Here is a 14,031-nt window from a genome sequence, read left to right as displayed (position 1 = left end):
CATCCGTTTATGTACTCTGCATAGAGACAGGGAGACGTGGAATCGATAGTTTACCTTCTTATCCTCCTCCGCCGAGGAAGTCAGTCACCATAGGATGTCAGGATGCAGTATGACTGATTACCGCCAAGCAGAAGAACTGCAGCATGACCGATCAGCAGGACGACAGCATAACCTGATCTCTACCAAGCAACAGAGGGTGTGACGTCACTGGTCTCCGCTGAATGAAAGCACTCTGATCTGTTAGCTCAAGAGGGCATCGCTGTCACTCTCTTTGACGCTCTGGAGCTGATAATTGCTTCGGCCTAGGTCATGAGAAGAAGTGTTGTGGTGGGAGAAAACAGCAAAGTTAACTGCGTCTTGCCCCCACTCCCCCTCCCCATCTCTCTCCCCCCTCTCTCTCTAGGGGCAGCAAGGTGAAAGGGGGAATCCCGGGCTCCCAGGGTTAAAGGGAGAGCAGGTGGGTGTTTACCTGTCCTTCACTGCCAGGTGAAACAGGAAGTAACCCCTGTGAGAGTGAATGCCAGTTAATGTCCCCTCAGCATTACCATGCCATTGATAGCATTGCTTTAACACTAGAGCAATGCTGTGAGAACGTTTATGTGTTCATGTGGGCATATTTGATTACTTGTGAGTTATTCTTCACCTGCTTTTACTATGTAACATTCATAAGATCAAATATTACTTGCATACAAATATTACCACATACAAATGTGTGAACCGCTTTGTCGATTTTTATTTTTTTTTCTTCAAATTAAATCACAGAGTTGGCACATCTGTTCATAGTCACATTTTTTTTTTTGCAAAGACACCCTGGCAACAATATTTCAATAATATACAGCAATGGATCTGATTGTTTCCATGACAATACAAGCAGGAAACAAATCTCATTTGGAGATTTTTTTAGTCTATTTATTAATATATTCATTTAATAAAAAGTAGTTTGAAAGTATAAATAGAATTTGGCTAGACGATGTGACTTATCATGTGCATCTCCTCCTTGTTCCTCACTGTCTCCATCGTTTTCCCAGAATGCCTCACTTTCTCTGCCTCTGTCCTAGGGTCCTCCCGGGACGCCCGGATATCCAGGGTCCATGGGCCCCCCTGGATTGCCAGTAAGAACCTGTCACTTCCTGTTTTAACCAACGTCATGTGATATATTGAAGTGCAATTTCCTCTTTCCCCGCCCATTACGTTATATAGACTGTGTGAATGTGTCAAATCATCCTCCAAAGCCTGCTTGCCCTGACTACAGTATGTATGGACATGGCAGGATGGATCCGAGTGATTAATGATTGGTGGATTGATTGACTTCCTGGGTGACTTGTGTGGCGGTTGATTGGATTGTCCGGTGATTGAGCTGTTGATTGACTGACTCCCTCCAACAGGGGCTAAAGGGCGAAAGGGGTAACCCAGGCAGTGCAGGACAGAAAGGAGAATCGGTAAGGACTGTATTCGCAGACCCTCAGGAGTGTATTTTACATTACGTTACATTCATTTAGCAGACACTCTTATCCACAGTGACTTCCAGCACAAAGAAATATAAGTGTATTCATTTCACTCATATAATTCAGATACATCTGTAAGCTCTTTCACTAGTCATAAAGCATTGCATCGCTACCCCATCACCTCATAGTGTTATGACTTATGTGGGCAGCAGTGTGGTGTAGTGAAGGAGCAGGACTGGTAACCAGAAGGTTGCTGGTTCGATTCCCCTCTGGGGCACTGCTGTTGTACCCTTGGGTAAGATAATCCACAATTGCTTAATATTCAGGTGTATAAATGGATAACATTGTAACCTATGTAAGCCGCTCTATATAAGAGCATCTGCTAAATGGCAATAATGTAATGTAAATATAATGTTCCCTATATTAAGTAATATATTTGTCTCCACTATGCTGATAATAGCATCTTTGCTGTAATGCATTAATGTAAATGAAAATAGCAATCACATACTGCTGTCAGTATATTATTTATTGTATGGTATTTAGAGTTATGATACCTATCCAGTACAGCTCAGCTCACTCTCCCCTGTCTGTCCGCAGGGACCCCCAGGATCTCCGGGGTACCAGGGTCCTGCCGGGCCTGCGGTGAGTACCCACGCTTCCCGCCTGCACCCAAAACTCACCTCCAATCACGTCCCCAGTGTCACATCCCAGGCCACTCCCGCAGCAGGGCTGTTTTGGGACCTCAGCAGATACCGGCGTTCATTACCGGCATTCAATACCGCTGCTGCAGAAACCATTCCCAGAGTCATGCAGTACCAGTCAAAAGTTTGGACACTTCTGTTAAGAGAATGGGGAAACGTGCATCCAAAACTTAAATGCTTAAATGCTTAAATTTTGTCCCTTAGGCAAATATAAATGGTGACGTTGATGCCTACGTATGGATTTCCTTCCAAAAAAATTTAATTAAAAAAAAATTTTTAGGCTGTTTTGAAGAATCTAAAATATAAGATGATTTATTTATAACACTGTTTTGGTCACTGCATAATTCCAGTTGTGTCTTTTCCATAGTTTTGATGTCTTTACTAATATTCTAAAATGTGGAAAATAGTAAAAATAAATCAAGAAAAGTGCATCCAAACTTTTGATCGGTACTGTGTCCTGTATCACTGCGGCGTGAAACGCACTGCCATCACTCCATTTAATGCTATACCTTTCGAAAGGTGCCGTTTGAAGTCACACAGCCAAAAAGTCATGTTTAGTAATGTCACGCGCTTTCACAGCGGTCACTGGTGTGTGGCGTTTAATTATTAAAGACACATCTTTGTCTATCTGTCGCCAGGGACCCAAAGGTGACACAGGTACAACAGGACCCGCGGGACCGAAGGGAGATCAAGTAAGAGGACAAATTAGTACCAGATTTTACGTACCTTCTGTCAAAGTTTGTTTGGTTATTGTCCTTTAGCAGCCTACCATGAAGTACTATACTGAATTACTGAATTACATCTCTAGTTACACATACCTTTGGCAGCATCTATGCTGAATGTGCTGTCTCTGTTATGTCTGTCTGAAAACAATATTGGATATTTACACTGCTAAAGCTTTATTTTGACTACTGAGTAATGCTTGAAATGAGCTCTTTCTCCGAGACAGATAACACAGGATTAATGTGTGCAGACATTATTAGTGTGACCTCACACGCATGTGCATACATGCATCCCAGAAGGACCACAAACTCTTAGTTGTCTTGGTTACAGCCATTTTTAGTGCTTTGATATAATTCCTGTCCGCTGTTGAGAGGCAGCTGCTGCTTTTGATGTTGAGAATTCCATCTTTTCTGCTTAGGGTTTCCAAGGGCAACCGGGATTTCCAGGGCCTCCAGTGAGTAGCCGGAGATTTGTTCTGAAATCCTGCCGCTGATGTTTCTGGGCGCCTCCGGGTGTGTTTTCTGATTATGGGATGTATTTGCAGGGTCCTCCCGGGTTCCCAGGAAAGGCAGGTACTGCAGGGCCCCCAGGACCAAAAGCTGAGAAGGCAAGTTCCCCTGACCAGCGGTTCCCTTATCTATATTGAGTAGATAGCTATGTTTAAAGGACATTCCTATAGGATAAGGTACCCAGGGTCTGTATCAGAATAAGCCTTAAGTAGGATAAATCCCAGAATCCTCAATTTTTCCCTCTTATAGTTCTCCTGATCCACCGTGGTGATAACCAGCTTGAAACTCAAGTGTCCATTATTTTTGCAGGATGCTTGATCTCTGACCCCGGACATGTCTCTTAACCACTTGTTTGTCTTCTTCTAGGGGAGTGAGGGGCCAAGGGGCTCTCAGGGGCCAACTGGACCCCCTGGACCACCTGGTTCCCCTGGCATGCAGGTGAGCGTATCAAAATAAAACTGGTCTTGGTGTCAATTACCAGGAGTCAAAGCTGAACTCTGTAGTAATGAACACCGTAGAGAATGATGTCTGAAAGAAAGTTTCTGAAGGATTAGTAGTTTGTAGTGTAGAATGTGTATTTTTCAAAGTACCCTGATTCCATGTATTTTTTTTCTTTGATTTTTGTGTGTGTGTGTGTGTGTGTCTCTCTCTCTCTCTCTCTCTCTCTCTCTCTCTCTCTCTATTTCTCTGTGTCTGTGTTTGTGTGTGTGTGTATGTGTGTGTGTGTGTGCGCGCGCGCGTGCGTGCACGCATGCATCCAGGGACCCCCTGGGATAGAGGGCCTGGATGGGAAAGATGGAAAACCAGGACTCCGGGTGAGAGCAGCAGCTGTGTCCGACACTGATTCAGGGCACTCCCACTATCAACACCCGCCAGAGAGCAGCAGCTGTGTCCGACACTGATTCAGGGCACTCCCACTATCAACACCCGCCAGAGCCTACAGCGATACAGTGGCTTTACATTGTCAAAGACTTTCAGCATCATCGGTATCACCACACAGCTCTATCTCACTGTCGCAGAATCTGTGAAAGGACATCACACAGACAAGCTCCATTTGCGAGATGCATTCGACCATGTCCCTGGCTGTGTTGTTCTCAGAATATACCCTTCACACATGTACAATACCAGTCAAAAGTTTGGACACACCTGATTAAGACTCATGCTTAAACGCTTGAATTTTGTTTTCCTAGACAAATATAAATAGTGAAGTTGATGCCTACGCGTGAATTTCTTTCCAAAAAAATATGTTGAAGTATTTGGTACATTTGGCTACTTTGAAGAATCTAAAATATAGGTTTTGATCTGTTTGACACTTTTTTGATCATTGCGTAATTCCATTTGTATTATTTCATAGTTTTGATGTCTTTAGTATTATTGTGAAAAGTGGAAAATGGTAAAAATAAAGACCGAAAGTTGTGTGCAAACTTGTGATTGGTACTGGAGTAAGGATTCCTGTGTATATTCCTGTGTATATTCCAAGGCAATTTCTGTACAGGAAGGTCAGTGTTGTTGCAGTATAAGCAAAACACTACTTCAAAGACAGGAGGCTTCCATGTCAATGCTACCTGTCCTTACCTGTCCTCTCCCACAGGGTGAGCCAGGACCACCTGGCCCAAGCGGCCCCAGGGGACTTCCGGTACGCACACACACCACCCCATCACACCTTCACTGCAACTCACCTGTGTTGACCTCTGACCCCAGACTACATTTGTAACACTGTGAATAATTCTGGGGTTTTTTTTTGTTTTCCTTTTTCTCTCTAGGGATTCAAAGGAAAAACTGGACACGTTGGCTTCCCAGGACAGAAGGTTAGCTGCTTAGCCAGTGTGCTGGTGTTGATTTACCTCTCAATTCCACTGCATAATGTGAATACGCATATATGCATAAGGAGACACTCGACGCAGCATTGCGTGGCATTTGGCCAGCATGCAGATGTTAGTCATTCAGATCTGTGTTGTGGTGATGCTATGAAACCATCCCCATGAATCTTGATGATGGTTGCCAGGTTGTGTATTGTGCAAATGTATCGTAGTCGGCTGTATGATTAAGTTTCTCTCTTTGTGCCCCTCCAGGGAGATGTCGGTCCTCAGGGTCCTCCTGGGATTGCTGGCCGACCTGGAAACGAGGTGGGTTTTCACTCACGCTTCAGTTTGAGTCACGGCTTCTTGACTGCATAGCAGCACGTAGACCTGGAGGATCTCCTCTCTGCTTGGTTGACTCTTTCCCCTGCCTCACGAACTATCTGACCCATGTTTTTAGGGAGATCCTGGAACCCCAGGGCCACAGGGTCCCCCCGGATCCCCAGGACACCTTGTGAGTATCTGTCTGAGGGTTCCTTTGAAAGGGTTCTTGTTAAATTCCTTTTATTGCAAACAGCTGAATAAATTAATGTTATCCACATATGCATTTTTAAAAATGATTCTTCTTTGTTTTTGCTTTAGGGAGCCCCAGGAGCCACTGGACCTCCAGGCCCTGCTGGCCCACCAGGCCTGGTAAGTCAAATCCCCCCCCCCCCAATGCAGAGGCTGCAGTGAGTGAGGCGTGGCTCTGGGCTTGTTGCTAACCGCCTGTCCGTCCATCTGTCCGTAGGGTACAAAGGGAGAGAAGGGTCAGGTGGGAGAGAGAGGTCTGCCCGGGATGGTGGGCCCACCCGGGCCTCCAGGACATCCAGGAATGATGGTCAGTACCAGAACCAGGACCAGAACCAACCAGCTTTTACTCTGTTAGAGAATCAAAAGATAGTCCATCAAACTATGGAGGTTGACAGGAGGCGGGATTTCCACTGGACCAGAGAGAGTCAAAGAAACTTAATCAGTTCATTGTAGTTTCAAATTGTAACAGACAAATCACAGCAACCAGAATGGCTGGATATGAGCTCTTGCTTAGCAGGTATACGGTACTGTGCATGGGAAAGTGATAAAGCAGTAAAGCTGATACAGGTGTTGAAGTCTCTCCCCTTTCCCCTCTCTTCCAGGGAGAACCAGGCAGCGATGGAACCCAAGGGAAAGATGTGAGTATGAGTCCAGTCTGGGTGTAGGGTTGGGTGGATGCTGGTCCGGGTCTCCCTGGCTGCAGACACGGTGCTGTCAGCCACCCAACCTCCACACTCACAAAGGGCTACCGGTGAAAAATGCCCACAAGGGGATTGTCCGCCCGAGCCAAACTCGATGCACTGTTGATCTGATAGGATTAGTTAACTGACTGACAAATTATCACTGCTATGATTCTGATTATCAGTGGAACAATCAGACCGTAGCACGCCGTAACATAACACCATAACATGTGAAAGTGTGTGAACAACGGACAGGCCTGTAAAGCTGTGCAAAAGCTGGAGTCTGAGCAGACTTCAAGGAGCAGTGCGTAGCGGGGAACGATTTAGGAATACTACCATATATTAACTTCCTCTTTTGTATGTCCAAAACCCCTTAACACAAATGTCTCTCTCTCCCTCTCTCTCTCTCTCTCTCTCTCCCCCCCCTCTCTCTATCTCTCTCTCTCTCTCCCTCTCTCTCTCTCTCTCTCTCTCTCTCTCTCTCTCTCTCTCTCTCTCTCTCTCAATCTCCCTCTGTTATACATTTGTCTTTTCCTCTGCCTGTAGGGATCCCCTGGACTGCCAGGAGAGAGCGGGCAGCCGGGACAGAAGGTAAGACGCTTTTCCGTCTGTCCGTTAGAAGGGACACGCCTCAGAGTCAGGCGACTGTGTGCCAAATCGGGGAGATCTTGCAAGGAAGACGCCAGGGAAACCGGGGACGTGGTCACACGGTCCTGTAGATCACAGCTGTGTCCTGAAAGTCTTGCACAAATGCTGAGCACTCCCTGTTTTTCTGGGATGCTGCAAACAGTAAAACTCCCTTCCGCTCTTCCTCTTGCGCGTTGTTGTTAAGTGCGTTCGCCTCAAACGACTGCAGCAAACGAAAACAAACACACTCTCTCTGAGCGCAGGAGTTACTGTGTCTGTGTCCTCAGGTAACAGAGACCCCCGCTGGCGCAGATAATGAGTGCGCCTCTTTCTCCTGGAGACGTTACAAACTCTGACAGTCGGAAGCTTATTAATCCCTTTGTGTCTCTCCTTTTCGGAAGAGCGACACCTTGTTTTCCGTATGACGTTTATTAACGGTTCCTCTTTCACTCAGGGTGACGCGGGGGCTCCCGGGCAGAGGGGGGCGCCAGGGGAACGTGGACGTCCCGGGCCCCCGGGTGGCGGGTTCTCCTCCAAGGACACCGGAGTGGGAATGATGGGGCCGGTTGGGCCCCGGGGGGAGAGGGGGAACCCCGGACAGCCTGGACCCGCGGGGCTGCCAGGGCCTCCAGGGATGCCAGGGACGGAGGTGAGGTCCTGGGTGTTGCTCTGGCTCTGCAATGGTGCTATGGAGTGTGAAATTCACACACATCAGTTTCCAAAAGGAGTAGAAGTTGCTCTCTCCCCTGCAGTGTCTTGATTCTACCACAGGCAAATATTTGGACAGATGGGCTGATTACTGCATGGAAACTAACACTTTCTTTACACCCAATAGATGGATACCACCCAAAATTGTACATAGGTTCATTATGTGCACATGGTTGATAACTAAGGCCCCTGTTTTTTAAATTTAATTTGTAAACAACCTCCACTCTACTGCATATATGCACCTCATGGTAAGTCTGAACAGCAGTGAAGGGAAGTTTACTTTTATTCTACAGGCGGTGGTCAACTACGATGAAATCAAGAGCTTCATTCGCCAGCAAGTCATAAAGATCTTCGATGGTGAGTGTAGCCACCACTACCACTTACTTCTAGTGCTGGCTTTCCTTAGTTATTTCTCTTGCACAGGAGACTACGTCAGCAGTTACGTACCGCATATCACATTGTTAACAAAGTATAGAAATTGGCAGTTATTGAGTACACGTATTTCTGAAGAACAGATCTGTGTAAATCAGGTCATCCTGGATGCATGTGGCTTTTTCTTGCAACTTCGTTTAAGAACATCAAACATCTTCATCTTCAATGAAGACTGAGAATTTCGGTCAAATCATAAAAGAGTGTCATAGCAGCCATGGGAGCACATGAGGACTCAGATTCACAACCCAATCCCGTTTTGAGGCCAGTGACCTGACCATTGCTGCACTCTATGGTTGCCTATCCTACGCTAAGGCGTACACTGGCTGCAGGGATAGGCTGAGCCAGTCACATGACCCTGTTCGTGTCCTTTTGCAGAGCGCATGGCGTACTACATGTCCCGCATGCAGATGCCGGTGGAGATGGTGTCGTCTCCCGGACGACCCGGACCCCCAGGGAAAGACGGCGCCCCCGGCAGGCAGGGAGCTCCAGGAATGCCAGGCCTCCCGGGCCAGATCGGCCGAGAGGGAAGACAGGGACCCATGGGGCCACCAGGTGAGAAAAATTAAGCCAGGTGACGGCTTTCCCAGCAAATAACCTCTTTCCAGACATCATGCACACCGCACCAAGAACATAGTCTGTCTGCTTAGAGGGCATGTGACAGAACAGTGTCTGGTTAGATAAAAATACATGTGCTGGCAACTGGTGTCAAGGAATTAGAAATGATGTAGGCTGATATTTAAAAGATAATATCAGGAGGCTTTTTTAGGAGATGAATTCAAAGTTTTTCGATATATTCACCAGATATTCTCCTCTGTCGTTGAGGCTATAAGTATTCTGATTTGCTGGAACATTCTTCAAGGGGCGTAGCATGCTATACAAGAACTGCTGTCTCATTGTGGAACTGTACATATCCTGTCCCCGTACTGTCGCTATACTTACTGTATGCACTTTTGTATGTTGCTTTGGATAAAAGCATCTGCTAAATAAATAAATGTAAATGTAAATACAAGGAAGTACAGATCCCTGAAGTACATTACTGGCATTTAGCAGATGCTCTTATACAGAGTGACCTACATCGGTTACAGTGGTACAGCAGCAGTGCTACAGCAGGGAATTGAACCGGCAACCTTTCGGTTATGAGTCCTGCTCCTTAACCACTATGCTACACTGCCGCCCAGTATGAAAGGAATATCTGGTCATGTGACACAAGATATTCTGTGATGTGACTGTCCCTGCCTTCTCACTGCTGGCCCCAGTCTGTGACATCACAGTAATGCCTCACGTTCTCTCCACAGGAGCCCCAGGCACAAAGGGGGAGAAGGGTGACAAGGGCATGGGCGAGATGGGGGACAGTGGCCCACCAGGTCCTCCAGGTAAAGGAATGGGGTTGTTGTTTGAGTAACAAGAATGTTCCGTTAAAATCCACAAAGATCGTATCTGCATCCTCCCACATTTCATCCTTTTCTTTCTTCACCCCTACTCCCCTCTCCACCTACCCCTTCTTGTCTGATTTGTCTCTCTCTGCTATCTATCCCTCTTTTTCCTTTTCCTCTCTGGCTTCTGATCTTTCTCCATCCTTGCCTCCATCTATCATTCTTTTCAACACCTCTTCCTGCCTGACTCTGCATCCACACATTCCTCCCTGTCTGTTCTTCCTCTCCTTTTCCCTCCTTTCTCACTTTTATCACTTCCCTGCCTACACATCTTTCAACCCCTGCCTCTCTGTCTAATGTCTTCCTTCTTTCTCTCTCCCTCTACCTCTCTCCTATCCTAGGCCTTCCCGGGCCTCCTGGTTATGGAAAGATGGGTCCTCCCGGCCCAGTAGGACAGCAGGGGGTACCAGGAATCCCAGGCCCTCCCGGTTCCACGGGACCATCTGGCAAGGAGGGGCGGTGTAACCCCTCGGACTGTTTCAGCGCCATGCCTGCCGAGTATAACCCCAAGGGTCCCCCAGTGAAGGGCCCCATGTACTAAGAGAGAGGGGGAGAAGAGAGAAGGGAGAGAGGAAGTGAGAGAGGGAGACACACCATCCCAACACCAACGGATCCAAAAGGCTAAATGACTCAACGCTGACTCAGTCCTTCGACCTTCCCATCCCAAACCTGTACTAGCCTTGGTAACACCCTCCTAATGTATCATGACACCCCCAATAGTGTGAAGAACTCAGTATGCCCCTGTGCCATATTCATCTTTTACTCTACCATCCTTTGCCTTTACCTGGATCTGTTGTGTGACAGATGTATAATACGGAAGGAGTTTCTGAAAGACCTGGAGCCTCTTGTGCTACTTTACGCCCCCCCACCCCCCCCACCCCAATTTTCCACACCCCCACCCCACTTCTCCACACCCCTACCCCAACCTTCAGAGCTCGTCCTTGGCCCCAACGCTCCTTCGCCCCTTGTGAAAGCGCTCTGGACCGAGTTGACTCTCTCCTGCTCTCTGACCAGACCCTCTCCTTCCTCTCATTTCTGCTCAACCCTCCGAAACTCCTGCCTCCGTACGGTTTCTCCGTTTTGGCGTCCTCTGCTTTTACCAGAAAACAAAAAGCTGGGCACAGAAATTCCCGCCTGCAGTTTGTTATCGCTCTCGGACTGTGGGGAATGTTAGTGCCCTCCCCGTTCTCATAGGCAGCTCACCTCGTACTGTTTGCTTTCTCTTCTTCTGTGCCCTCTATAACCTCAGGTGTCCCCATCTGAAAGTGCTATTTTAAAGAAACCTAAATCCGACCTTAAAAAAAAAAAAACCCACAGACGTACGTCAACTTTTAAAATTTGTGAACCATTCAGTTACGGAGAGGGGACTTTGGCTTTCACTTCCTGTTTGACTACCCGAACAGCTCCACACCGCTCTGTAAGTACTGATGTAGGACCAGTTTTGCTGCTTAGGTAATAATGGTTTTGGTTAGAATTGTGGTCAGGGAAACTGGTCCCAGGTCAGTACTTATGGGCGACTTCTGCTTTGACCACCTGAACATGGTCAAGGTCACAGTTGTTTAAAGTAGGAACTTCCACTGACGCAAGTGTTACATTTGGGTGTAAACCATATTTGAATCTGCCCATTTATTTTGGGGTTTGTTTTGTACATATTTATATTTATATATCTTGGCTTTTTGTATGTTTTATCCAACAAAAGCATGGCAGTCATTACGTTCCCTGGTGTTAATCTTATGTCGTGGCTCCAGAGGTGGACACCCCGGCTTCAGAAAGTAAAAGTCCTGCCACGTATTTGTTCTAGCCATTCACTGAACAAGGTGATTTCACTAATTAGCTCCTCTGGCCTGGCTGAAGAGTTGTGCTAATTACATTCAGCTGGTGTAGTGAAACAAATACGTGGCAGGACTTTTACTTACTTAAGCCGGGGTGTCCACCTCTGCATGGTTCACACGAGAACGTTTTTTTTTTTATAAACTTTAAAAATTGAGTGACTTGTCTGTAAAAAAAAAAAAAAAGTGCTTTTTCGGTTCGAGAGCTGAGCATTTTTACATCGTGTCCTTGCTTTGAGTGTGTTCCAGTTCTTTCTTTGCATATTTTATTTTTTTTTATATCTTCAAATGAGTTTCCCGGACAAACTGATTTTTTATGCTTTCCGAGGGGAGCAGGTGTCTGAAGCCAGATACTTTGGAATCGGTTTCTCACTCACAATGTGGATTCCGAAGCCTCATTTTCTTGTGTTTAAACTTGAAATGCTTTGTTTGACGTGCATCTCTTGAAAGCGGAATGCCTCAACCCAAAAAAAAACAAAACAAAAAAAACTGTGCCTTCATCCAATGAGGCTGCGGCTGTAATTCTTTTCCACCAATAAGGGAAGTGCAATTTCTTTCATTATCTTGTGGGGACTGTCTTTTTAAAGGGCTGTGTTTTTTTTCCAGTCTGCACACATTACGAACATTGTAAAAGAGCTGTGATACTTCCTCTGAAACTCTGTCTGTGGAGTCAGCAGTGTTGCTGACGATCACTCACACGTTGCCTTGCTAAGCAGTGTATCTGTAACACTTTATCCATTAACCGCTAGGCTTTGCGCTGTATGGACATAGAAAAAAATGTGACCACAAATGGGAGCCATTTCTCCTTGCCGGTTGTTTCGCCATACTGTTAGGCGTCGGCTTCCGTCCTCCAACCACTAACTCTAACCATGCGTTCAGACCCTGAACACCTCCCTCCCCACTTCTGTGAAATGAAAGCATCACGTGAAAGCATCACTTACTCCCTCCATCCCATGCTTGTCTGTGTGCAGTCAGTCATCATAAAGTCATCATGCAAAGAGATTTTTTTTTTTACTTTGGAAACTGAAAAGGCAAATAAATATTTTGAAGCAGAGCTGTGCGGTTTGAGTTTGGTCTCGTCGTTGTGCGAGGAAGGGTGTGGCCGTCACGGCTCTGACGGATGGTGTACGGCGCTGACGGACAACGAAGACAGTCATCGAGCGTGAGGATGAAGGTGCGTTTAGCAGAGGAAGGTAAGGACGCAGATTTTATATGTAATGACCAGATAGTCAGCTCTGTGTGCTTCACAGTGACAGTTTTTCTCTGCCATTGCTGAAGCTGGAAGTGTTCTGATTGGCTGAGTCGTTATGAACATTCTTGAATGGGCGTGGTGTGAAGAGCATCTATTACCGAACAGAAACTCCTAGGCAGAAGACAGAAGGAACAAAGGAGTTGCATATCTAGACATAGTAAACAATATCTATGGTAAGAACACAGCTATGCACTGTGATGTCATCGATCTGTTGTTCTTAATGACATTTCACTATGGGAGCCAGAAAAACATTGACTCTACCCCATTGAACAGGAATGATGACCCTGTTTACACAGCTGGCCGGGTCACCCAGCAGTAATTGCATAGTAGAGACTCCTCTGTCTGTATTTTCATAAAATCAGGATCCCAGATCAATGAAGACCATAGTCAGTGAGTCAACTCTATTGGCTGTGAGCATGACATAAGGGTCATTGAGTTTTGATATTGGGGTTAATCAAGAATCCATACAAACACCTGCTATTGTTAGCTTTAGCAATGTTTAAATTGGTATATATGTCAGCGTCTCAACTAAGGAGTGGGAGTTTAGTAAAATGGTTATCATAACTTGTACTCTGTGTCTTTTAAAATCACCATATCAGACATAAAATGACGTGATTTGAGAAAATGAGAAAAAACGTGAACTGAATACATTACAAATATTGCTGTGGATAGATGATTCTTCTCAACATATATAATAGAGAGACTGTCTACCTTATGGGAGTGGAAGATGCTGTTCAAAAACATACTGTATCTCCTCTGCATCACAACCAGCATGGCACCCGCAAGAAGGATGTGCACGGAATTATTGTTTGTGACCTCACAGTGATTTTTGCCTGTGATGCACAGCTGCAGTGCAGATTCACAGATACATACAGCATGTGGATATGACAGATGTGATAGGCTCAGCAAACAGGACGAGCCATTCGGATGATTTAAAGATCGGTGAGTCTGCGCAGCACTGAGAAAAAGATCACTATTCTTAAACCAGCTCCAGGGAGTTGGGCATGTCTTCCCTTACTCGCCATAAAAATCTGCACACACACCTTGTTTTTTTCTTTTTACCTCTTTTTTTCTTCGGTTAAATAACATCCGACAAATACTGAGCGTCTGTACAGGTACACAGACAATTTTATTACGCAGACTGGAAGCAGGGCAGAAAGGGGCTCAAGGAGCCGGAGAAGTGGCAGAGCTGAAATCTGATGGTGGTTTTTTTTTCCGAAATTTCTCAGATGATACAGCAGAACATTCACTTTTACAAAACGTTCCTCTTTATTGATTTTGGTTGCGTCGAACAACCAGAAAAAAAAAATTCTAAAGTCT

At 46.0% G+C, this 14,031-nt stretch overlaps 1 protein-coding gene across 1 annotated transcript in view; it reads left to right on the top strand.

Annotated features, from left to right (window-relative positions):
* col16a1 (collagen, type XVI, alpha 1) overlaps positions 1-10,496 on the top strand; it is a 66,846-nt gene extending 56,350 nt beyond the window's left edge. The window contains exons 47-68 of the mRNA XM_036516108.1: positions 404-457; positions 1,059-1,112; positions 1,386-1,439; positions 2,043-2,087; positions 2,785-2,838; positions 3,288-3,323; positions 3,414-3,476; positions 3,745-3,816; positions 4,140-4,193; positions 4,970-5,014; positions 5,142-5,186; positions 5,451-5,504; positions 5,638-5,691; positions 5,820-5,870; positions 5,968-6,057; positions 6,353-6,388; positions 6,977-7,021; positions 7,512-7,706; positions 8,059-8,122; positions 8,573-8,749; positions 9,493-9,570; positions 9,972-10,496. Of these exons, the coding sequence (XP_036372001.1) occupies positions 404-457; positions 1,059-1,112; positions 1,386-1,439; positions 2,043-2,087; positions 2,785-2,838; positions 3,288-3,323; positions 3,414-3,476; positions 3,745-3,816; positions 4,140-4,193; positions 4,970-5,014; positions 5,142-5,186; positions 5,451-5,504; positions 5,638-5,691; positions 5,820-5,870; positions 5,968-6,057; positions 6,353-6,388; positions 6,977-7,021; positions 7,512-7,706; positions 8,059-8,122; positions 8,573-8,749; positions 9,493-9,570; positions 9,972-10,171 (1,620 nt within the window). The 3' untranslated portion in view covers positions 10,172-10,496. The remainder of the gene's footprint in view (positions 1-403; positions 458-1,058; positions 1,113-1,385; positions 1,440-2,042; positions 2,088-2,784; positions 2,839-3,287; positions 3,324-3,413; positions 3,477-3,744; positions 3,817-4,139; positions 4,194-4,969; positions 5,015-5,141; positions 5,187-5,450; positions 5,505-5,637; positions 5,692-5,819; positions 5,871-5,967; positions 6,058-6,352; positions 6,389-6,976; positions 7,022-7,511; positions 7,707-8,058; positions 8,123-8,572; positions 8,750-9,492; positions 9,571-9,971) is intronic.
* The last annotated feature ends 3,535 nt before the right edge of the window (positions 10,497-14,031 follow it).

The sequence above is a fragment of the Megalops cyprinoides genome, chromosome 21 (assembly GCF_013368585.1).
Source record: "Megalops cyprinoides isolate fMegCyp1 chromosome 21, fMegCyp1.pri, whole genome shotgun sequence".
NCBI classification, from domain to species: Eukaryota; Metazoa; Chordata; class Actinopteri; order Elopiformes; family Megalopidae; genus Megalops; species Megalops cyprinoides.
This window is presented reverse-complemented; position numbering and strand designations above follow the sequence as displayed.